This window comes from Chiloscyllium plagiosum, unplaced genomic scaffold, assembly GCF_037043375.1.
Source record: "Chiloscyllium plagiosum isolate Xiang-an unplaced genomic scaffold, Cpla_swu_hap1 HiC_scaffold_12, whole genome shotgun sequence".
Classification (NCBI taxonomy): Eukaryota; Metazoa; Chordata; class Chondrichthyes; order Orectolobiformes; family Hemiscylliidae; genus Chiloscyllium; species Chiloscyllium plagiosum.
Window position 1 is genome coordinate 74,604,932 of NW_028270150.1, and position 24,972 is coordinate 74,629,903.

Below are 24,972 nucleotides of genomic sequence, written 5' to 3' on the forward strand. Positions count from 1 at the left end.
ATGACCTTGTCTGGGATATGAATCCTAGTCTTAATCTCTCATCTGGATTTGCACTTTTACTTACTTGCTTGAGAAACCTATATGTTTTCGTACAATTGTATGCTGTAGTCCCTGGTCACTAATTTGCATTTCTGTTTCCAGATTTTTCCCTTTGACTGAGGCATGTCTGCACACAATTCAGTGCATTGCTCCATCTCTTCTCCAGGAAGATAAAAATCTTCTTGTGACACAGTGTGCTGCAAAACTTTCTACAAGCAAGGGCACAGATATTACCAACCTTAACGGTCAGTGTTTTGCTTTTAATTTTAATATCATAAAATATTTATTGTCTTCTTTTTTTTTTAAAAAAAGCCTTACTCTTTCTCACTTCACATGTTCCTCTGAATTTGTGATTTCAAGCTGCATTCCAAACTATTGAGTCCATAATTTTGGTTGACACTTCAGTATAGTCCTGAGAGAGTGCCATAGTCATTTTTCTGATGACACATTAAACCAAGTGGGCAATGTAAAGGATCAATTGGCATTAAAGGACTGGTATTCTGGCAAATGTTATCCCTCAGTCTACATTGCTGAAAATTAATTTGCGAACATTTGTTTAATTACATTCATAAGATGTTGGGTTGCATTTTTTTTAGACTAAATGTGTGCCTATAAGTGAGAGGCATTGTTGCAGAAAGCTGGTCGGGTTTTCTTCTGCAATTATATTCTCGGCTTAGTACAGTTACATGCACAGGTGAAACAAAATAGGTTTTATGGGCAGATGTGCAGGACATTCTGCAAACTCTGTAGGGACCTTGCGGGCTTCATTTCCCAAAGGGAACCTGGTAGTGTATCACCTTTCACTATTGGCAATAGTGGATGCATGGGCAATGTATATCATTATCCCTGTCTTCTAGGAGTATCCCTTATCACTGACAAGCCAAGAATAGAGATGATTTTCTTGAGGGAGGTAGTGTACTGGATGGCTGCAGCAAACATTCAAGGAACCTGGGAGTGATGCTGAATTTAAGCATTGCAGCAACTTCCTAGGTAGTAGGCCTACACCTGTAGAGGTTGTGTCTGACACCAACAAGCTGAAAATTGAGCAAGTGAAACTCCTTCCTGTCCCAGAATGTGGCTAGATGATGTCACAAAGCACTGAGAGCCACATATGTGTATTTAATGGTCCCTTATATCTAAGGAACCCAGTAATTGCTGCAAATCCAACAGTTTGGGCACTGACTGGCGCTTTGGATATGTGGTGAACTGAACAAACTGAATTACTTTCCTGTAGAGCCATTGGTGAACTTAGAAATGTACTTGTGGATCGCCAATTGGGAGCTCATGACCCCATTTGAGATTTGAAAGAAACCGTTGACTAGAAGGTTCAATCTGCTGTGATCTTCAGAACCATGGGCCTCGTACTACTTCATAAGTCACGCATCTGCAGATCTTCATATTGGAGTTGGCGGATGTCAGTGATGGTATCCCTAGTTATACCAAAACATCTCTGATGCTTCCATTTACTTGTCTGCAGATAGCTGCAATGTCTTCAGAAACCCCTGTTTCATAACTTCTTGACCCTCCTGAAGACTCTGGTTCCTTCCTCCAGATACTAGTTGTTTTTTCATAGCTGTAGCTCTCTGAGTCTCTTATTTCTGTCCATTAAAATGACCCAGACCTTCCAGTGGCCTTCCACTTTAACACACCGTCATGTTCCCATGATAACATTTCTGAGGCAAGCCTGCTACTGTAGTCCAGCAAGCCTCAGCGCAAGCTCGAAGAGCAGCATCTCCTATTCCCTGTGAGGAGACTGCAGCCTCTGCGACACAATGTTGAGTTCAATGATTTTAGAGCTTGATTCCATTCTTCTATTTATTTTAAACCCACCTCAAAAGCCCCCTCGACACAGTGAAGAGCATCCTCCATATCCGTCATAGGTTTTCCTCTTACTCAATTTGCCATGAGCAAGATTATTGTAGTCTTGATCATTGCAGTGCTTTCCATGGATGCAGCAAATTAAGCTCTCATCCATAGCCCAAAACCGTCCTTTTAAAGCATTTAAAATCCAGAGAATTCTGGTGCGGGAATTGAACCAGCACTGTTGGTGTCACTCTGAATCATAAACCAACCATTCAGCCAACTGAACTAACTGAAATTCAAATAAGAAAACTAGAGTTTTTGACAACTTTAAATAAAATACTTCAGAAAGATTAGTGGTGTGTAGACAGTACAGAGATGAAGTGAAAAAGGAAGTCAGGACAGCCAAGAGAGGATATGAAAAATAAATTGGCCTGTAAAATTAAACAAAATCCAAAGATGTTTTATCAGTACATTAATAGTAAGAAGATGACTAAGAAAACGGTTGAACTAATCATAGATGTACATGGTAAAATGTGCAGATACAGAAGATGTTGTCAGGGTGCTATGTGAGTATTTTGTCTCTGTATTCACTAAAGAGAGGGATAAAGCAGACCTTCTAGTTAAAAGGAATGTGAAGTATTACATAAAATAAGCCAAATGAAAACGGAAGTACTGGAGGTACTGACCTCCTTTAAAGGTGGACAAATCACCAAGTCCGGAAGTTAGTTAGAAAGTAGCTGATACTCTGGCAATCACACATTCCAGTCCTCAGTGGATACAAGCAAAGTATCAGAGGATTTTACGTCTGTAAAAGTGCCAGTTCCAAAAAGGGTGAGAGGAATAGGCCAAATAATTATCAGCAGGTCAGTCCAACTTCAGTGATGGACAAATTACTGCAATCAATATTACTGTTACTTGGAGAGGCATGGATTTTAGAGTGGTTTGGTTAAGGGAAGGTTGTGTCTTACTACTTCAGTTGAATTTTTTTAAGAAGTAACCAGTCAGATTGATGTGCATAGTGCATGGATTTTGGCTGCTTTGATTTTAGTCATGCATTTCCAATTTCCCGTGTGGCAGACTGTTAAGAAAAATTAAACCGCATGGAATGCAGGAGAATGTGGAGAATTGGATCCAAAGTGGTCTCAGTGATAGGAAACAAAGGATAGTAGTTGATAGATGATTTGCAATGAAAACCATTTCCAGTAGTCCACAAGTGTTCAATTTTTAATCCCTTGTTATTTGTGGTAATTATTAAAAATTGTATTTTAAATTGGGGAGGCATGATTGGAAAATTTGCATGTCACGCAAAAATTGGCCACGTAGTTGATAGTGAAGAGGATGGCGGTCCACTACCTGATGATATTAGTGGTTTGGGTGAGTGACTTGAAAAGTTACATGTGAAATCGAATCTGGAGAAGTGCAACGCTTTGTATTTGGAGAGGCCAAAAAAGCAAGGGAATACAAGTAAATGGGAGACTATTGAGAAGGATAGGGGATTTGAGTGACTTTGTAGTGTATGTTGACAGATCCCCAAAGGTTGCTGTATGGGTAACTAAGATGACAAAGAAGGTATGTGGGGTGCTTTCTTTAATTAGGTGAGTAACTGACTACAAAAGCAGGGAATTAGTGCCAGATCTGTGTAAAGCCACAGCTGGAGTCCAGTATACGGTTCTGGTCACCACATTTCAGAAGAATATAATTGTTTTACAAAAAGTGAAGAGGTTTACAATAATTTTGCCAGTGCTTGAACTATAGCTGTGAGGAAAGTTTAGATATGCTAGAGTTATTTTCCTTTGAACAAGTTATGTTAACTGGTGACCTTATCAAGATGTACAGAATAATAAGGGACTGAATAAAGCAGACAGGAAGGACTTGTTTCACCTTCTTAGAGATCAATTCCATGGGTCAAAGATTTAAGGTGATTGGTACAAGGATTAGAGGGGATATGATTGTTTTCCAATTCATGGTGGATCAACAGATGAGTTATAAGAGCATCAGGGTCTAGAAACATTGTACTGTTATTCAAAAAGGATGAGAAGGATAAGCTAAATAATTATTGGCGGGTCAATCTGTCTTAAGTGGTGACTGAGATGGTAGTCTGAATGGCCTCTATCAGTGGTGTAGCTTTTCTATGGTGTATGTTGCTAAAGGAATAGATGTCCCTGCAAGTCACCATCTGGGAGAAGAAAAGTAATCTTTTAAAGTGTTTTACAAAGGAAAATTGCAAGGGAATTAAATAAAATCACAGAACAAAAGAGGCGATGAAGCCACTTATAATCTGCATAACCTTGCCCTCAATTTTTGTCATGTCAACATTAGCACATAAGCTTCTATTCCTTTCTCTGTCATGCACTTATCTAGCTTCTAACCTGAGATTCACCTCAAATATTGCTTGTACAATGTGTTTCACGTTGTCGGCACACGCTGGGTAAGAATGATTCCATGAATTCTTCATTGGATTTCTTAGTGATTACCTTCTATTCAAAGTTTTACACCCCCTCCATCCCTGATAAATTGCTGTTTTGCATAAATTCTGCAGGTCATTTCTATAACCTGTTACTTTATCAAATACCTTTTTGTCATCCTTGTTTACTATACATCCACTTCATTACTTTTGCATGTATTTTCTGTTATTTCTTCAAATAATTCAGTAAGTTAATCAAATTGAAGTTTTCCTGCTGAAATCCTTGTTGATTATATTTTAATGCATTTTCAGTTTCTAGCAGTTTTTACATTCAATTTTTGAAAAGTTCCAATATTATTTTTGCCGTCCACATTAACTAGTCTGTAATTCCTTGAATTTGTTCTATTTCCTTTTCTAAACATTAGCTTACTGACAGTCTACTGGCACAATTTCCTTTTCTGTTGAATTTTAGAATGCACAATCTATATATAGACTCACCAAAAAGTGCTTCAGCTGTCTTCTCAAGCTTCTTTCAGAATGCAGAAATGTGTTCAATATGGACCAGGATGAGCTTATTAGTCTCACTGGTCCATATTATTGCCGTTTGCCTGCCATAACCTATGTGTTTAGCATGTGCATTCCCAACATTTATTACCCATTCCTAATTTCCCTAGAGAAGTTGATTGTGAGCTGCTTTCATGCACTGCAGCAGTATATTTGTTGTAGATGCACCCACAATGCAGTTAGTTGGGAGTCCCAGGATTTTGACCCAGGGACAGTGAAGGATTGGCAATATATTTCCAAGTCAGGATAGTGCTGTTAGTGCTGTTCCATGTATCTGCTGCACATGTCTTTGTAGGTGATAGAGGTTGTGATTTTAAAAGATGCTGTCCAAGGAGCCTTGGTGAATATCTACAATATATTTGTAGGTAGTACTCCATCACACCTGACTTGTGCCTGTAAATGATGGACCAGCATTTGGGAGTCAGGAACTGTGACGATCCTGTCGGATTCCGAGCCTCTGATCTGTTCTTGTAGCCACTGTATTTATACGGGTAATCCAGTGCTGTTTCTGATCAATGATAAACCACGTCCGCATTGCTCCCCAACCATGTCAGAAGCTGAATCTGGGGAATTCAGCGATGGCAAATGCCATTGCATACCAATGGGCAATGACTAGATTCTCTCTTGATAGAGATGATCATTGCTTGTTACCTGTCTGACGTGAATATTACTTGCTACTTGTCAGCCCAAGCCTGGATATTGTCCAAGTCTTGTTGCATTTGGACATGGGTCGTTTCAATCTGAGAAGTTTCAAATAGTGCTGAACATTGTACCATCATCAGCATCAGTCCCACCCTGACATTATGTGAAAGGAAGACAGTTGATGAAGCAGCTGAAAACAGTTGAGCCTAGGACACTCCCCTGAGCTATTCCTGCAGAGATGTCTTGGAGCTGAGATGACTGGCTTCTAATTATCTTCCTTTGTGTCAGATATAGCTCCAATTAGTGGAGAATTTTCCCCTTGATTTCCATTGATTTCAGTATTGCAGTGGCTCCTTGATTTCACACTCTGTCAAATACTGCCTTGGTGTCAAGAGAAATCACTCTTGCCTCATCTCTGGAGTTCACCTCCTCTTTCCATATTTGAACTGAGGCAGTGGGATCTGGAAATAATGACCCTGGGCATTACCCAAACAATATATGGCTAAGTTGGATTTGTGTTGCTTTTTGTGTACAGGTCATACCTAGGCAATTTTTCACATTACTAGTTTGATGCCAGTGTGCTACTTATACTGGAACTGCTTGACTAAGGGCACTTATAATTCTGAAACACAAGTCTTCAATACTATTGCCGGAATATTGTCAGGGCCGAGAGTCTTTGCTATCTACACTCTCTTCAGCTGTTTCTTGATATCAAAGTGGAATGAATTGACTTGTCTGAAAAATGGCACCTGTGATCCTGGTGACATCTGGTGACAGTTGCAAATGCGTCATTGTTATTTTTTGAACTCATGTACTCTGACTTTCCCATCATTGAGGATGAGAATATTTGTAAAGCACCCTCCTCCAGCCAGTTGTCTAATTGTCCATCATTACTCACAACTGGATGCAGCAAGACTGCAGAATTCAGACTCGATGTTGAGAACTCCAGGACAATTCCTTCCCAATTTTATACCAATGTGTCATCATCTTTGCTGGATCTGTCCTGCATTAGAGCAGAATGTACCCAAGAATGGCCATAGCGTTGTCTGGGACATTGGCTGTAAGATAAAGTTCATGAGTATGACGATATTGCAACTAATGGTGCTTGACTCGTGTGTGAGACAGTTCTCCTAAGTTAGGCACTAGGCCCAGATGTTAGTAACGAAGAAAGAAAAACAGAATTTGCTGTCAAAGCTCAGCAGGTCTGGCAGCATCTGTGGAGAGAAATCAGAATTAATGTTTGGAGTCCAGTGACCCTTCCTCAGAACACTTATTTGATGTTCCTTGGACTCTACTATTCCATCTGTATTGACTATGAGATTACAGTTTCAGACCTTTTCTTTTTCTTCCCCCTGCGTTTGTTTTACCTGTGGCTCTGCTGTATCATTTTTTTAAAGAAGTATTTTAAGGATCATTGTGATGCTCTGCAAAACTTAAATCTCATTGTGTGCCAACTATTTTGTTTAAATATTGTATAAGATTTCTCTAATATGACAAACTTGCCTGGTTCTGAATGCACAAGGAGTTTCGCACACCAAAAGTGTAAGTCTACCATTGTAAAAATAAAATAAATATGTTTAGCAGTCTAATTCTTGAATTAAACTTTGTGCCTTGTTTTATTCAGCAATTTTAAAGCAATTTTGTGTTATGTTTAGTTATATATACTAAATGCTGCATCTTGCTTGTACTGATTTTGCAGGAGGGTTTGGATGCCTTGTTGTTATAAATAGCTGCCTACAGAAAGGAACCAATGTGGAAGATCACCATATAGATGGCCAGTTGTTTATAGATGTATTAAATACAATTATGGAATGGAGAAGCTATGAAGAAGAAATATTTTTGTTTGATTGGTAAGTTAATCATCTAAGCTGTTACTTTTTTTCCATTTTACTTTAAAAAATGTAAATATTCCACATGGAAACTTTGTTTCAACAGTAATCACTTCAAAAATGAATTGGATATACTTAAGTTTGCCTTGCAAACAACTGTTACGGATAGCAAAAGCAATGTGTTTGTATAGGAATTTGTTATTTTAAGACTGTTAACAAAGTAAATCTTAATGAAGAAACTTTACAAACAACAAGAACTTTTGCATAACAATCGAAAAACTGCAGATGCTGGAAATCAGAAACAAAAACAGAAATTGCTGGAAAAGCTCAGCAGGTCTGACTGTATCTGTGAAGAGAAATCAAAATTAACGTTTCGGGTCTGGTAACCCTTCCTCAGAACTGATGCCAGCTAGGAACATTTTGGTTTATAAGCAGAAGATTAGGGTGGGATGGAGGGAATGAGGAGTAAACTATAGGTAGGGACAGACCCCACAAAGAAAAGAACAGTTGGACAGACAAAGGAATTGATAATGATCTGGCTGGGAGGGTGAATAGTTGTTAATGGAAACTGTTAGTGGCTAACGATAGGTGTTGTGTAATGGCAGACCATGTGATAAAAGGCCTGGTGTGCGTAGTACGGGACTTGGACATGGGAGAATTCAGGCCCTAAAATTATTGAACTCAATATTGAGTCTGAAGGGCTGCAGGATCCCCAAGCAAAAGATGAGATATTGTTCTTCTAATTTGCCCTGAATTCGCTGGAGCACTGCAGCAAACCTGAGACAGAGATGTTGACCAGGAAGCAGGGTGGTCTGTTAAAGTGGCAGGCAACTGGAAGTTCAAGGTCTTTTTTGCAGGCAGAATGTAGATGTTCTGTGAAGCAGTCACCCAGTCTACACTTTGTTTCCCCAATGTAGAGGAGACCACATTGTGATCAGCGAATGCAGTAGACTAGATTGTGAGAAGTGCAGGTGAAGTGCTACTTCACCTGGAAGGTATATTTGGGCCCTTGGATACTGAGGAGGGAGGAGGTAGATGGGCAAGTATTAAATCTTCGGCAGTTGCAGGGGAAGATACGTGGGGCTCTGGGAGGCGTGTTGGGAGTTGAAAAAGAGTGGACCAGGATGTCTCGGAGGGAACAGTCTGTGCAGAAGATGGACCAGGGACGGGAAGGGAATATGTGTCTGGTAATGGCATTTCACTGGAGGTAGCAGAAATGGCAGTTGATGATCTTCTGGATGTGGATGCTGGTGGGATGGTAGGTAAGAACCAGGGGAACCCTATTGCTGTTGTGTGAGGGAAGAGAGGGATGAGACAGGGTCGGACCTGGTCGAGGGCCCTGTTGACAATGGTGCTGGGGAATCCTCAGTTGAGGAAGATAGTGGACATTTCAGAGATTGCAGAGCCTCCCTTTTTGAAGTTGGCCTAATTGGAGCATATGCAATGGTGGCAGAGGAATTTGGAGAATGAAATAGAGTCTTCACAGGAAACAGAGTGCGAGGATGTATAGTCCAGATGCAGGATTAGATGGGTTTATAATGGATATCAGTGGCCAGTCCATCCCCAGAAGTGAAAACAGCAATGGAAACAGAGGAAGGGAAGGGAGGAGTCAGACCAGATGGATGTGTTTTCCCTTGTTTAAAAACTTATTTGAGACAGGTTTGTATCTTTACAAACAGTATGATACTACTCATGATCACCAGTCTATTTGGTTCAAAACTATAGACCTTAATGGCATAATATCTTGATTTTGACATATCACCCTACTTTAGTCTACAGTACTGTGGTAACTTTATACGACTTGAATAAGACAGGGGAGGAAAACTTTGTTCTTCATGTGAACCATGTGAAATCTACCCTTTCAAATCTTCTGCTGAAACTTTATATTGGTTTTTCAAAATGCTATATTTATTAGATTGTTATTGATGTACCAAGACTCTTGGCAAAGGCATATTGGCAAATACAGCAGGTTTTTTTCACTCTTGTCACAGTCTTTAAATTTCAAAGATGCTTAATTAACTGTAAAATACATTTGGAGATCCTGAGGCCATGAATGATGCTGTATAAATGAAAGTTATATTGTTATGCCACTAATACGCTGCAACTAAAATTGAATGATTAATCTTTTTTGTGGTACATTTGGATGTGGAATCTGGGGTCATCCAGAGAGCTAGGAGAAAGTGAGGACTGCAGATGCTGGGGATCAGAGCTTAAAAATGTGTTGCTGGAAAAGCACAGCAGATCAGGCAGCATCAAAGGAGAAGGAGAATCGACGTTTTGGGCATAAGCCCTTCTTCAGGATTGTTTGATAATAGCTTGGGATCTTTAATCTCCACTAGAGAAGACTGATGGGATTTGATTTAGTTTCTGTTCAAATTATAGCAGCTCTAAATTATCAGGCATGATTATATACAGATCTCTGATTCATAGACAAGATTAGAGTTTCCGCCCAATTCTCGTTGACTCTAATTTTGCTAGAGCTCCTTGATGCCACACTCCATCAAATGTGGCCTTGATGTCAAGGTCAGTCACTCTCATTTGGACTTGAGCTTTTTGCTCATGTTTGAAGCAAGATTGTAATGAGGTCAGGAGAGAGTGGCTCCAGCGGAATACAAGCTGAGCTTCAATTAGCAGGTTATTGCAAAGTAAGCACTTTGATAACATTGTTGATGATATGTTGAAAAGGAAGTCTATATTCATAATTTTTTACTGAAAGCATGATTTAAACATTTTAAAATGCTATGTGGAGGAACCTTGACTCTGTGGCTCAGATTGTTTAGGGAGCACGAATTTTGTAAACATTTTAACATCTCTGATTTCTCTGCAGTAATTTGAAGTGCCCTGACTCCACTTTGCTTGGAATCAATGTGGAAATTTTACGCTTTCTGAGATTGCTGATCAAACATTTTCCAACTTCAGTAACAAGTGAACAGTGGGACTTCATCATGTGTTCTGTTTTGACATGGTTGGAGGTGAGATTTAGAATAATGACATACTGTGACTCAAGGACTGAAATTGACTTAATTTGTTGATTTAAAAGTGATAACATTGTAGAGTCATAGAGATTTACAGCATGGAAACAGACCCTTTAGTCCAACTCGTCCATGCTGACCAGATAGCCTAACCTAATCTAGTCCCATTTGCCAGCACTTGGCCCTTATCCCTCTAAACTCTTCCTATTTGTACTCATCTAGATGCCTTTTAAATGTTGCAATTGTACCAGCCTCCACCACTTCCTCTGACAGCTTATTCCATACATGCACCACCCTCAGTGTGAAAACTTGCCCCTTAGATCCCTTTTATATCTTATTCCCCTCACCCTAAACCTACGCTCTTTAGTTCTGGACTCCCCCACCCCACGGAAAAGACCTTTTCTTTTTACGACATTCATCCTTCCTTGTAATTTTATAAACCTCTATAAGGTCAACCTTAAGCCTCCGATGCTCCAGAGAAAACTGCCCCAGCCTAATCAGCCTCTCCCTGTAACTCAAACCCTACAACCTTGGCAGTATCCTTGTAAATCTTTATGAACCTTTTCGAATTTCACAACATCCATCCTATAGGAGGGAGACCAGAATTACATACATAATTCCATAAGTGGTCTACTAATGTCCTTTACAGCTGCTACATGAGCTCCCAACTCCTATACTCAATGCAATTTAAGACAGATTTTTAATCAGTAAAAGAATCAAGTGTTATGGGGAAAACTGGCATTGAGGATTATCTTTTCAGCCATGATCTCATTGAATGGTGAGTAGACCCGATGGGCTGAATACTTTTGTAGTCTTGTAGATTGCATCATGCACATAGGCAAGGACTTAAATTACAGCATGATATACACCTCAGTCCTAGGCAGACCACCGAATCAAGTTTGTTTTTTCACTTGAATATTATGAGCAACTCATTAAGCATCAGGTAAACTTTGGTAAACGTTGGCCCTGATTTTGAGGTAAGAGTAATGGTGAAACCATCAGTGTTAATGAGCAAATTGAATGGCAATTTGCAGTGTCGCACATGGGCAATTAAACAGAGAAATCACTATGTTGTCCTATTTGCCATGGGTCTCCACAATCTTTCCTAAGAGACTTTATTGGCTAGATAGTGTTATCTGGTCAAATAGTTGGCATTCAAACTCCTGAAAGATGCAAAAGATGTTAAATACTTAACCACTGGACACTCATTAAACAAGGGTGTGGCCCAGTCATGTGTAAGTGAATTTTTAATGCCATGACTTTCTTCCATGCAACCTTTGATACTGAAAGTGTACTTGTTTAAGTATGAGTTCCCATTCTTTGGCTTTGAATTAGTGCTGCAAAGTTTTTCTTTCCAGTTATGTTACCTCTTAGTCTGATACTTTATTTCTTGCTTTTTTAAAATAAAATTTTACATTGAATTAAGTGTTTAATTCTAGCATCTCTCTGCTCAATAAGGATTCTTCAATTTGATTGGTTAAAGAGGCATATTTTTGCATCCTCTGTTCACACAGATCTCATGTCTTGTTTGAAAGGCTGTGTATTGCATCAAATTCCCAATAATTCTAAGCTGCCAGACAAAAACCAAGAGTTAAAGTTGTAACAAGCGATGAGCATTGTTCATTCACCACCAACTGCAAAATCAGGGCTGTTTCGTTTAGTAGAATTTGAACAATAATGAATGCTGTTAAATTATGTCAGTCAGTAAGCAGAAATAATTTTTTTAAATTGACAATTGATTTCGTTTCTGTTTCTCATCAATATGACAACAAATATCGTGATTAATTGCTTTTTTTTAGGTAATGTCAAACATTTTATGTTGCAAACTTCTGACATTTTGGTTTGTACTCTTCCATGAGACATATAACTGAAGTTGTACCTGAACCTCACCATTCCAGCATCCCGTTCTAGAGATACAAATGACAAATAAATATGAACTATTAACTATGACCATTCTGACACCAACTGTCTGCCTTCCACTAGGTTTCTTACTCTTAAGTTTGTTGCTTTTTGCACCACATTAAATGTATTCAAAGGAGAAACTTCACTTCCTTTAGCATACTGTGTGCAGCTTTCCTGTACTTATACATTCAAATTGATGACAATTTATGCAATGTCTTTAAAATAATGAAATATTCCATTGTGTTTCATAGGAAAGTTATAAAGCAAAGGATCACAAACACATCAGAGCTATTAGGTGAGATGACTAACAGTTTGGTCAGAAAGGTAGGATTTTAAATGTGTCTCAAAGGAGAGAAGCAAGGTAGAGGTTGGGAGATATAGGGAGGATATTCCCTATGATACGAAAGTCGGAGGAGTTGTTGACAGTGAGGAAGGATGTGGCAGGTTACAGCAGGATATAGAGAAGCTGCAGAGCTGGGCAGAAAGGTGGCAAATGGAATTCAATGTAGCTAAGTGTGAGGTGATTCACTTTGGGAAGAATAACAAAAAGATGGGGTACTGGGCTAATGGTCGGATACTTGGTAGTGTGGATGAGCAGAGGGATCTTGGTGTCCATGTACACAGATCTCTGAAAGTTGCCACCCAGGTAAATAGTGCGGTGAGGAAGGCATATGGCGTACTGGCTTTTATTGGTAGAGGAATTGAGTTCCGGAGTCCTGAGGTCATGATGCAGTTGTATAAGACTCTGGTGCGGCCGCATCTGGAATATTGTGTGCGGTTTTGGTCGCCATACTATAGGAAGGATGTGGAGGCACTGGAACGGGTGCAGAGGAGGTTTACCAGGATGTTGCCTGGTATGGAAGGAAGATCGTATGAGGAAAGACTGAGACACTTGGGGCTGTTTTCATTAGAGAAAAGAAGGTTTAGGGGTGACTTGATTGAGGTGTACAAGATGATCGGGGGTTAGATAGGGTTGACAGTATGAACCTTTTCCCGCGTATGGAGTCGGGTATTACAAGGGGGCATAGCTTTAAATTAAGGGGGGGTATATATAGGACTGAAGTTAGGGGTAGGTTCTTCACTCAGCGAGTCGTAAGTTCATGGAATGCCCTGCCAGTAGCAGTGGTGGACTCTCCCTCTTTATGGGCATTTAAGCGGGCATTGGATAGGTATATGGAGGATAGTGGGTTAGTATAGGTTAGGTGGGCTTGGATCGGCGCAACATCGAGGGCCAAAGGGCCTGTACTGCGCTGTATTCTTCTATGTTCTATGTTCCAGAGTTTGGGGCATAGACAGCTGAATACTTAGTCTACAGTGCTGGAGTGTTTATAATTCGGAATGCATAGGAGTCCAGAATTAGAGGGCACTTATATGAAGGGTTGATTGGTTGGAGGGGATTACAGAGGTAAGATGAGCTGATGGTGTGATAGGATTTGAAAAATGAATATTTTAAAATCAAGTGATTCTTGACTGCAGGTTAAATTTGGACTAGTATGCGTAGGGATGATGGAGGAACAGGATTTGCTGTAAACTAAGCCACTGAGAGCATAGTTTTGGATGACTTCAAAGTTTCATTGGCATAACAATATAAAAATCACGTGATAATATGATGACAATGAAAGCTAACACAGTACATAATGAAACAGCTCCTGGAAGCAAGTAAGCTTGTGCCAGTCTCAGTGACTGTGCTGTGGTGCCAGTCACCATGGCTGTTCTGTGCCCCTTAGTACATATAGTGTGAGAACCTCAATTTTTTTTTTGTTTTGAATTGCTCCTTTTTCAGGCTGTTTGGTGAAACTCTATCCTTCAATTCCACTCGCGGTGACTCTGTTCTGCACATTCAAACATTTAGTCCCAGGATCTCGATTTTGTTTTTGTCAAAATGTAATAACTTGAGACTATTCTGAATAAATAAATCTCTAATCCTCTCTCATTTCCCTCCCTGATTTAACTAGTTGATGACAGTGAGCACAGCCTTCATATCTTTGTGGAGATTAATGCAACCTTTTATTTCTTACTATTTAACATTTCTGAAAAAATAGAATATTTAAAATAATTGCTCTTTTGAATGATGATGGCTGCTGTCTTGCTGAAAGGTTTACCTTTATGTTCATGTATATGGGGTACAACGTCAATTTCCTATTCAGGTGTTAAACCAGCAGTGTGAAATGGCCACCCATTACAGAAACTATCCAACTTACTTTTCACTTCAATTAAATGGAAATAAAAATACGCCTGTTCCTACAGTGGGTAATCACAATACCCATTTTTCTTGTTTGGAAAGTTGCAAATCTATCCAAATCATCACCAAAACCCTGACAAAAATTACTGTAATAGCTGTCACTAATTTAAGGGGAACTAAATTGGCAAATTTTGATTTAAGACGCTCCACACTGGACAATTTTGAAAGCAATGAAACTAGAATGCACTCAGATGATCTTTAGAAGACACCACAGCAAATAGATGGAACTTTGTTGCATCTGGCCTTACTATGTTTTCCATCAGAATATGTTAATGTTGAGTGTTTAAATGGTTATGCACTCTGTTTCCCTATTAGGGTCCCTCACCTTGAATGTGGAATTGAGGGAAAAAAAATCTAATTTTAGCCATTTTGCATTCCTTAACATGTAGACTGATTGATTATTTTTGTTTATATAAATTCTCAATGCAAGAATAGGTATGATTATTTTTTAAAGGTTAATAGATTCCTTCCAGGAAATATACATTAAATAGAACTCTATATTCTGCTAAGTAGTGCTTTATTTTGTCACACTTTTTATTTTTCTGTTGTCATTGGCCTCGCATTTGCAATGTTACCACATGCCTTAATTCCTGTTTTTGCCAGATTTTATACTTTTTTGTGCAAGCTGATTGGATTGACTTTTTTTTTTGTAATTTCAGACTATGAGTGAAATTGTATCACTTTCTTCCAAGCCATTGGTGCTGCATTTTGTTTGCCAGATTTGTGGCATGCTGTCAGACCTTGGCCGCATGTTTCATGCAATAACACCAGAAATAGGCACAGCTTTTCCTCCTAACCTTACAAATGAATGGAACAACTTCTTTGTGGAAGGAGCATATGGACAGTTGTTACCACTGTTCCTAAAAATTGCAGGTAAGGACATATTCTCATGCTTTTGAACTCACTGGTTGAACTCCAAATACTCGAGCCAACAAATATACCTTAGATTCAGTAATTAAAATATCACGTGTGTGAAATACAGGATTACTGAATTTTTTTTTAACATTCTTTTGATCATGTGACAAATAATCCCTGATGAATTAAAATGACATGTAAATCTTTGATTTTTTTTTGCCATTCTTCACCTTTTGTGTTGCTAAATAAAAGTATTTTATTTGTCTGAGTGAACACTTGGTTTCTTCATGTGATCCCAGTTCCACCTTTTTACACATGACATGCCTTCTGATCATTAGGGGAAAAGCAGCAGTTAAATAGTGCACCTACCTCACGTCGTACTAATGTTATGTAGCTTTTAAGGCTCTGATCAGGATATCAAGTCAGAGGTTCTGTAGTGAAGTCTCGTACACTGGCTAACAGGTTAAAAGGAATCCTGAAGACTGTCCTTTTGACACATCATTGGTAAATCTTAACCAAGTATGACAACAAAATTATACCCTACCCATCATTTTTACACAGTAAACTGAACATAAGTGAAAGGATATCTACAGTTATGTTTTAAATGTGCCATATATTCCCTCATTTTTTTCTTCATATGCCTCCCATTACATTGGAGTGCAAACTTGATGTCTGCAACTCGGATTGAAGAAGTCAGTTGTCTGGTTGAGTTCTCTTGGAAGACCTGGGTGATTGTTTCCTGGTGCCTTTCGGTCGAGAGGGCGCAGGACTGCTGAGATGCCTACATACATGCTCACCCTCAGCCACATCTGCTGTACACTTTGGAAGCACAGGCAGGTGGGATTTGGAAGGACTGGGCACCTCTCACATGCCCCAAGAAGACACTTCTGAGGCCTTTGTTGTTCTTCCTTACTGATGTTGCCTGCTGGCACCGCTGAGTCTCCTTAGAGGAGAGGGCATCTGGAATTACATTGCAGTCCCCCTGACCTTGCAAATATTGTCAAGCTTGAGCCAGGGACCAGATGCTGAGTGTACTCAACATGGATATCCAGGGCGTTGCCAACCTGTCCATGGAGATGTACTAGATCCAGCATAGTACTGAAAACAGTGATGAAATCCTCCATCCTTCAATCCAGCTTAATAAGTGCCTCTGACAGACACGTCTGCTGTTTGAATGCCTGACTGTGCATTTTGATAAAGCAATTAATAACCAAGACCATGGGTTTTTTTCTATGGGGCTGAGCAGATGCCTCATCTCCAGTAGTCCTTGAGTGTGAGGAACCTGGGACACTTGTAATTGATTAATTTTAATTAGGGAGTTTGGAATCTTGCCCTATATAATGTCTTCAATAAGTGTTGTCTTTGTAAATCATACTTCCTTTGTTTCTAAAACTGTACCCAAAGTATTTTCTGTGTTTTGCACACTAAAATTTCAGTTCAAAGGCATTTTTATACATTATAACTTAGACAGTATTATGACCTGTACCTGAGTGAAGTTTCCCAATTCATTATGATTCTGGGTGAGGAGGGAGGAACTGGTTATCTTTTATTCAACCTCTTCCCTCTATTGATCGCAACATGATTATCTTGAAGCAAAGATCCCTTCATTCATGGATACCATTCTCAATCCTGATGTATTTATTTTTTAAAAGTGAGTGAATTAGTGAAATGCAAGGAAGAATAAAATGCAACGCAAACCTACAAGCGTGCATGCGCGCATTGAGTAAAACTGAGAAGCGAGTTAAGATATAACCAAGGAAGAATAAATAACTAGGTGATAATCGAGACTATGAATGAACCCCGTGGTTTCAGGAAAACCTAGTGTAATCTAGTAAAAGTCACTGCATCCCAAGTTTTTCCCAAGTCTGGCAGTATATTTAAATACAGTGTTTTACAAAGGAGACCCGAATAGCCCCAATCCACTATCACCCTCTTCTGCCTGGCTGAGCTCATTCTCACTTGATCAATGTTTTTTAAACTCAATCTGCTTTCACAAGTAAAAGATATGGCCGGGGATCTAAGATGGCAGCGTTCTGAGAAGATCACACTGCAGAGCTTCGCATCGCAGCAGGAGCAGGACAGTTCTTTAACCCACCCAACCCAGGTCATCAGGATTTCTTGGGACGTTGGAAAGATTGTGGAGCCCCAAGAAACGTTTAAAAATTGACTTACCTGTATTTTCAGCTGTCCAGAAATGCCTAAAAAGGGAGGAGGAGCATCTGAGGCCGAGCCTGCAGCTCAGCCTGCAGCAGCCTCGGAGCCGATTACTCTCAGGACCTGGTGACCCAGCTCTCGAAATCTCACGAGATGTTGGGGAAACAGATTGAAGAGAAGCTAGCTCCAGTCTCTCTAATGCTGCAGAAACATGAGCAGCAGCTGGGAGTCCTGGAGAAGAGGACGGATGAGGTAGAGCACAGGGTCACAGTGGTGGAAGCTGATGCCAGTTCATTCAAGGAAGAGGGACAGGAGAAAAAACATTCAGATCATCGGTCTGCCTGAGGGGTAAGGAAGGTGAGCGGCCTGTGGAATTTGTTGAAGATTGGCTTCCGAAATTCCTTGACTTGGAGACTGGCATGAGAGGATTGAAGATAGAGAGGGCTCACCGGATCGCAGCACAGAGGTCGGGTCTGGGTCAATGCCCTTGTCCTTTCCTGGTGCGGTTCCACCATTATCGGGATAAGGAGAGAGTCATGGAGGCTTCCAGACTTCAGAGGAAGGATCCAAAGGCCCTAATTTATGAGGGGTCTAAGATCATGTTTTTTCAGGACTTTTCAGCAGCAGTGATACAGAAACGAAAATCGTATGATGGTGTCAAGAGAAGACTGAAGGAGCTTGGGATTCGGCACTCCCTGAGATATCCGGCAGTGCTTCGGATCACCTTCGATGGATCCATGCATCTCTGACATACCGGAGAAGGCAAGAAACTTTGTGGACAAACTAACCTAATTTAAACAATTGTAGTATGTATAAATATTGTTGCTTGGATATGCATTTAGCATTCTGTAAAAGAAATGGAGGAAATCCAGTTGGAGCTTTGTTTTTTTCCCTTTTTTTTCCTCTATTGATAATAATTTGGTTCAAACTATGTTTGGCAGTGGTTAAAATGTGCATTTTAAATTTGTAAGTTAGGACATACCAAAGGATGGGTGGGGTATTTATTCCCCATTTTTTTTTTATAAAAAATGTTTTTTTTTATTCGTATTGATATTCTATGGGGTGTTTATTCTTTTTAGCTTGTGCTTGCAATGTGGCTCTAGCTGGGAGAAGTGAAGGTGGTTGAGATGGTTAGATGCCTATTTATGGGCAGGTAGTTGCCCCCTCCGGGCAGGGGGTGAGTTCCCCTACTCAGCGCTATTGGCACTTTATATGTTGGTTTGTTTTCTGGTTTTTGTTGTTGTTTTTTATTTTTAATAATTTTGTATGTTTGTTAAATGTAGTGGTTTTAGTTTATGTAGTTTTTATATTTGGTGGACCATGCGACACTAAGGCTCAGCAATTTGTGGTTCGGGTTCCTCCTCTCTGGAATTTAAATGTAATTGCAGAAGATTATGGCTAATGATTTGATTAATTGGTGTACCTGGAATATCAAGGGAAGTCACTCACCAATTAAGAGGAAGAAGGTACTCTTGAGTCTTAAAAAGGAGAAGGTGGATATTGCTTTGTTACAGGTGACACAAATTACAGCAGAATGGCTTAGACCAAGTTTATTTTTCATCATTTAATACCAGAAGTAGGGGAGTGGCTATATTGGTAAGGAAAAATCTCTCATTTAAATTGTTGGAATGTGTTAAAGCCTTGATAAATGGGGAAGAATATGGTATCTTTAATGTTTATTGTCCCCCAGCTCATCCTCTTAAATTCTTGGTAGATGCTTTTTCTAAACTGTTAAGTCTCGGCACATCATTATAGGGGGAGATTTTAACTGCCTCATGGACCCCACAGTAGACAGGTTGCCTAAAGGTCCCTCGATACCCTCTGCACAAACTAAACAGGTATTTGGTTTGTGTGGGGAATTAGGGTTGGTGGACGTCTGAGGTGTCTCCACCCTACAGGTAGGGATTTCACGTTTTTCTCCAATCTGCACAGATGTCACACGAGGATTGATTTTTTTTCTGACCCCTGCGGTAACCCTGGATCTGGTGGCATCCTGTACGATTGGTAATATTGCCATCTCTGATCATGCTCCAGTGTACCTCAAGGTTATGATTAAGGATGTTACAGTGGATTCAAGGTACTGGCGAATGGACCCCTTTATTCTCATGGACAGTAGGTTTGTGGAGTATTTCTCTAGGGAATTTCGGGCATTCCTCGACATCAACATAGGCTCGGTCGATAGCTTATCTGTTCTCTGGGAAACTGCCAAAGCTTATGCCAAAGGATTAGTTATTTCATATTCCACAAGTAGGAAGCGACAGAAGGGTGAGCAGCAATGTGTCCTTGAAGCACAGTTGAAGGCAGCCGAGAAGGCCGATTTTGACAGAACCTCATTGGTCAAACTACAGAGGATTACGGCACTGCGGTCTACACTAAGTTCCGTGCTCACGCAGACGACAAAGAAGGAGCTGGCTTTTGCAGAGCAAAGGTTATACGAGCATGGTGACAAGGCAGGCAAATATTTAGCATACCTTGCCAGAAAGAGAAGTGCCCCACAAACCATTGCAGCGATTAAGGAAGGGTCTGGGAACCTAACATGTGATTCTAAAAAGATTAATGTGGCGTTCCAGAGATTCTACTCTAAGTTATATCAGTCTGAGAATTGTGAGGAGGGGCAGGCCAAAATGGAATCCTTTTTTAGAGATCTGAAGCTCCCGGGTGTGACTTCCGAACAACAGTCCTTTCTCAATGCCCCATTATCAGAGCAAGAAGTGCAGGAAGCTGTGAGGCAGCTTCAGAGTGGAAAGGCGCCCGGTCCTGATGGACTTCCCAGTGATTTCTATAAGCAATTTAAAAGTATACTGTCAGGCCCGATGCTGAATATGTTTAATGATTCATACAGTCATCTTTGTCTCCCACCATCTCTGAGAGAGGCCAATATTTCACTTATCCTTAAAAAAGGGAAGGGTCCGGAAGACTGTGCTTCATAGAGGTCCACCTCGCTCTTAAATGTGGACTTTAAGATCCTCTCTAAAGGTTCATGCGTTAAGGCTGGAGACTGTGTTACCCTCTATTATTAAAGAGGATCAGACGGGCTCCTTAAAGGGTCGCAGATCCTCCAATAACGTTAGGAGACTGCTTAATGTAATTCAAGCATGCCAACAGCAGTCAATACTAGAGATTGATTTCTTTAGATGCAGAGAAGGCATTTGACCAAGCTGAGTGGCCGTACCTTTTTTATACTCTAGACCAGTTTGGTCTGGGCAGAGTTTTCATAAGATGGATAAAGGTTCTCTACAGTGTACCTCTCGCTGCGGTCATTACCAACTGGGTACGATCAAGCAATTGTAATATTTCTAGGGCAGTCGGCAGGGCTGTCCCCTTTCACCATTACTTTTTACGTTGGTGATTGAACTGTTGGCAGCGGCTATTCGTGGGGATTCAATATATCAGCTCCAGAAGTGGGGTCAAAATTACATAAGATCTCGCATTATGCAGATGATGATCTAATTTTCTTGACAAATCCAGCAGTCTCAGTGCCTTGCCTGATACAATGCATTCACGTGTTTGGTGCTTTTTCAGGGTATAAGATTAATTTTGCTAAATCAGAGGCTATGCCTATGGGTGGTGTTACGAAAGAGTTGGCCCTTGAGAGTGACTACAGATTCCCATTTAGGTGGTCACAGGGGGGTTTTGTATATTTGGGCCTATTCATTACTCCAGTTCTGGATTAGCTGTTCAAAGCCAATTTTACTCAATTATTTGAAAAAATTAAACAAGATCTCCAAAGATGGGAGGCACTTCCAGTCTCATGGTTGGGTCAGATAGCGCTTATTAAGATGAATATTCTCCCTTGTTTGCTATACCCTATACGGATGCTCCGCCTGATTTTCAATAAACAAACACTTAGGAGACTGAACAGTTGGTTCAGCTCCTTTATCTGGCACCGTAAACGGCCCCTCATTAAATTAGCCAAACTGCAGTTGCTTCACAGATTGGGGGGGAGTAGACCTTCCGGACATTAAAAATTACCAATTAAGCTCGCTTTTGACCTACGTAAGTGATTGGTTTTGTGGGGACCCTCTTTCAATATGGCTAGATATCGAAGTCTCCCAGGCAAGGTGCCCCCTTACCAGCTTGCTGTTTTTGGACAAGGTGAGGACAGTTAGGAAATATTGCTATAACCCAATAGTCATCAATACTGTTAAAGCATGGAGGGCAATTCGGCAGAGGGAAGGTAATATTGGCAAAACATTTTTGTTTACACCTTTAGTGGGAATGCCGAGTTTTCAACCAGGTATGATAGATTCAGGATTTAAACATTGGGCAGCTAGGGGTATATCTTGCATGGGTGATTCATTTGAGGGAGATGTAATGATGTCCTTTGATCAGTTAGTACGGAAGTATGAGTTACCTAATAGAGACCTCTTTTGTTTTTTTCAAGTTGGGGATTTTATTCGAAAAAAAACCACACTTATGACTGATCCCTACAAATCTGACATAGAAAGAGGGATACTAAGGGCTAAGAGTACACTCTGTCAGTACTCTATATCACCAATTGGGGGGTGCCACCTCAGATGAGTCTGATCGACTCTGCAAGATGTGGGAAAGAGAGCTGGGTGTTGAAGTTTCTTCAGAGGCATGGGAGGATATTTGGGAGAATGCAAGGAAGATATCAATTTGCAATAGGACCCATGCTTTACAGTTGAAGATTCTCCACAGGGTCCACTTAGCCCCAGACCGTTTGTCAAAATTTAAACCAGGGGTATCTTCAGCATGTCCCAAGTGCAAGGTCTGTATGGGCACTCTTACCCATTGTCTTTGGTCTTGTGACAGGCTTCAAACATATTGGAGCGCTGTGGTGGGTGCAATGGAGAGGAGTTTAGGTGTAGGGGTGGAGAAGGACCCTATTTCGCTCCTTTTGGGCCTACCCATTGTATTTCCTGCAGACTCACAAGGCAAAACTTTTCAATATTCTTACATTCTGTGTAAGGAAGAATATTTTCCTAGGTTGGATATCAGAAAACCCCCCCCCCCAGGCCTGTTGGGTTGGCGGAAGATTGTTATGGAGCATATTCCCCTGGATTTTTTCTCATATGGTACACCACAAAACTGAGAATCATTACAAGACATGGCAATCCTTTTTGAAATAGCTGGACACAGATTTATCTGCCACACTAACAAGGGCTTTTATATAGCCGTAACAATTGTGTTTCATGAATCCAATATCCAGGGAGGAGGAACTGTGAATGTACGAGTGTTTTGTTTGGCTGGGCTGAGTTATTACTACTTATTTGTTTGTTGTTAGGTATTTATTTAGTTAGTTAAATAGCTAGTTTACTTTTTTTTATTTTATACTTCTATGTATGTTTATACATTCGTATAGGAGGGTGGGCTGGGGAATTTTGTTTTTATTATTTGGGTTTAGTTTTGTACTATTTTTGTACTGTTTTGAATTGCATTGTTTTGTATTTGTAATATTTAAAAATCTATTTTTTCTTAATAAAAATATATTATATTAAAAAACAGATGTGGCCTTTGGTACCCACATAAGTCCTATTTATGTCTCTCTCTTTGTGGGGTATGTGGACCATTCCTTGTTCTCGTCCTACTTGAGTCTCCTTCCACAACTTTTTCTCCGGTACATCGTCGGTTACATCAGTGTTGCTTCCTGCTTTTGTATGAAATTGGAAAAGTTAATCAACTTTGCTTCCAATTTCCATCTTTCTCGCAGCTGGGGTGTTGCAGTGAAGTCCAAGGAAGCTGGAAGACAAACACTTCATTTTCCTCTTAGGCAGCTGCCAGCCTTCAGGGCTCTACATTGAGTTCACAACTCTGGCCATGAATTCCATCCTCCATTTTGATTCTGATTCCTTCCCCCCCATCTATTTCAGAGTCTTGTTTGCCTGGGTTTGCACTCAGTTGAGCTGATCTATTTTCTGCCATTAACATCTCCTGATCTATATCACTTTACATTTTGCTGTGGGCCACCTGTACCATGCATTCCACTCAATTTCTCCCCTCCCATCCCACAATTTTTCTACAACATATTACCCATTAGTTGCGTAAGCACTTCACACTTTTCAAACTATGTCTCCTTTCCCACACAGCTCTCTGAATTGAAAACCTAGTTTCTACCAACATCTGTATGTTTTTGTTTGTCAATTTTTTACATTCTGATTTTAAAAGTACAGAAATATATAATTTGTATGTTTTTTGAGAAACCGAAATGAAAGACCAAGGCAGTTTTCAAACACAGAACAAGAACATGGAAAAAGTTATTTGTGTTTTAAAACCAGTTGGGTAAATCAGAAAGAGTCATGCTGATGCACGTTTACTATAAGTGACTCTGGTTAATGATTCATGCTTTGAGAGAGAGAGAGAGAGGCAGAGCCTGTTTCTTTGTTGTTTTCATCATTCAAGCAGTGTTTGGAAATACATTATTCAACGTTATAAATATCTCTTGTTTGTTCTTCTACATAATGTTTAATTGAATAATTTATTGCTTCAAATCCCACATCTCAAGTTGGTAAACGTGTTTTGATTGTTGAACACCTGAAGAGAAAGAATAATTTACATGATGGCATAAGGTGTATCCGGTAGCCATTATATTCAGACAAGAGTTTTGTTCTGATTTCTGGGTTAGGCTATCATTAATCTTCAACACTGGTCAAAATTTGAGATCATACAAGGTTGGCGTGCAGATACAGGGGTGACTAGTAATTCTGAATTCTGAGAAAACATGCCATATGTGTTGTTTCTTCTTGCTGTAGATTGCTATGTTTAAAGTATTGCCGAGAAGAAAATCAATTTATAAGGTTCACTTCCTTTTGTTTAATATTTATTTTTGCTTTCTGTGCAGCTGAGTGCAAAGGAACCATTCTTCTACCTTCATCAATGTATCTGTTAACAGCCTTGGGTGAAGCTTCTGCACTTATTCCATTGAAGCAGCTGATGAATCACAGTTTGCCACATAAGTTCATTGCTGGTCAGAAGACTAATTTACCTGATAAACTTCAGTCGATCCTGAACACTTTGGCTCCATTGCTGCTCTGTAAGGCTCGGCCTGTGCAAATTACAATCTACCTTATATTGCACAAGTAAGAAAAAGAATAGATTTATATATGGTTAAAATATAGGAATTACAAGTTAGATTTTCAGCTTTATAACACTATTATATCTTGGGGCAGATCATATTACCTGCAAAGAAGCTGTCTAGGTTTCATTCCATTGAAATCAGGTACGTTTTATGTCAGACCCTGCGATCTGACCTGCCAGATTGCTATCCAAGTAACAAAGATCTACCTGTATAGAGATTGACAGACTTGTTATAGGAGGCCATTGTGTCTGCATCAGCTATCCAATGAACTCTGATTTGGTACCATTCTTCTGTCTTATCCCCATGTCATTACATATTGTTTCTATTCACATAATCATTGAATACCATCATGAATATTTTAATTGAACCTGTCTCCACTACATTTCCAGCAGTGCATTCCAAATCTATAACCTCCCTGATCTTGTACTCTGTTCCCATGTTAATAAAGCAAAGTTATTGTATGCTTTATAATTTGCTCCCTCCACATGTTCTGCCACCTTTAATGAACTATGCACATATACACCCAA

At 39.9% G+C, this 24,972-nt stretch overlaps 1 protein-coding gene across 1 annotated transcript in view; it reads left to right on the forward strand.

Annotated features, from left to right (window-relative positions):
- Positions 1-24,972, forward strand: part of ltn1 (listerin E3 ubiquitin protein ligase 1) — a 165,718-nt gene that overhangs the window by 117,440 nt on the left and 23,306 nt on the right. The window contains exons 19-23 of the mRNA XM_043700680.2: positions 142-284; positions 7,152-7,302; positions 10,109-10,253; positions 15,057-15,270; positions 24,209-24,446. Of these exons, the coding sequence (XP_043556615.2) occupies positions 142-284; positions 7,152-7,302; positions 10,109-10,253; positions 15,057-15,270; positions 24,209-24,446 (891 nt within the window). The remainder of the gene's footprint in view (positions 1-141; positions 285-7,151; positions 7,303-10,108; positions 10,254-15,056; positions 15,271-24,208; positions 24,447-24,972) is intronic.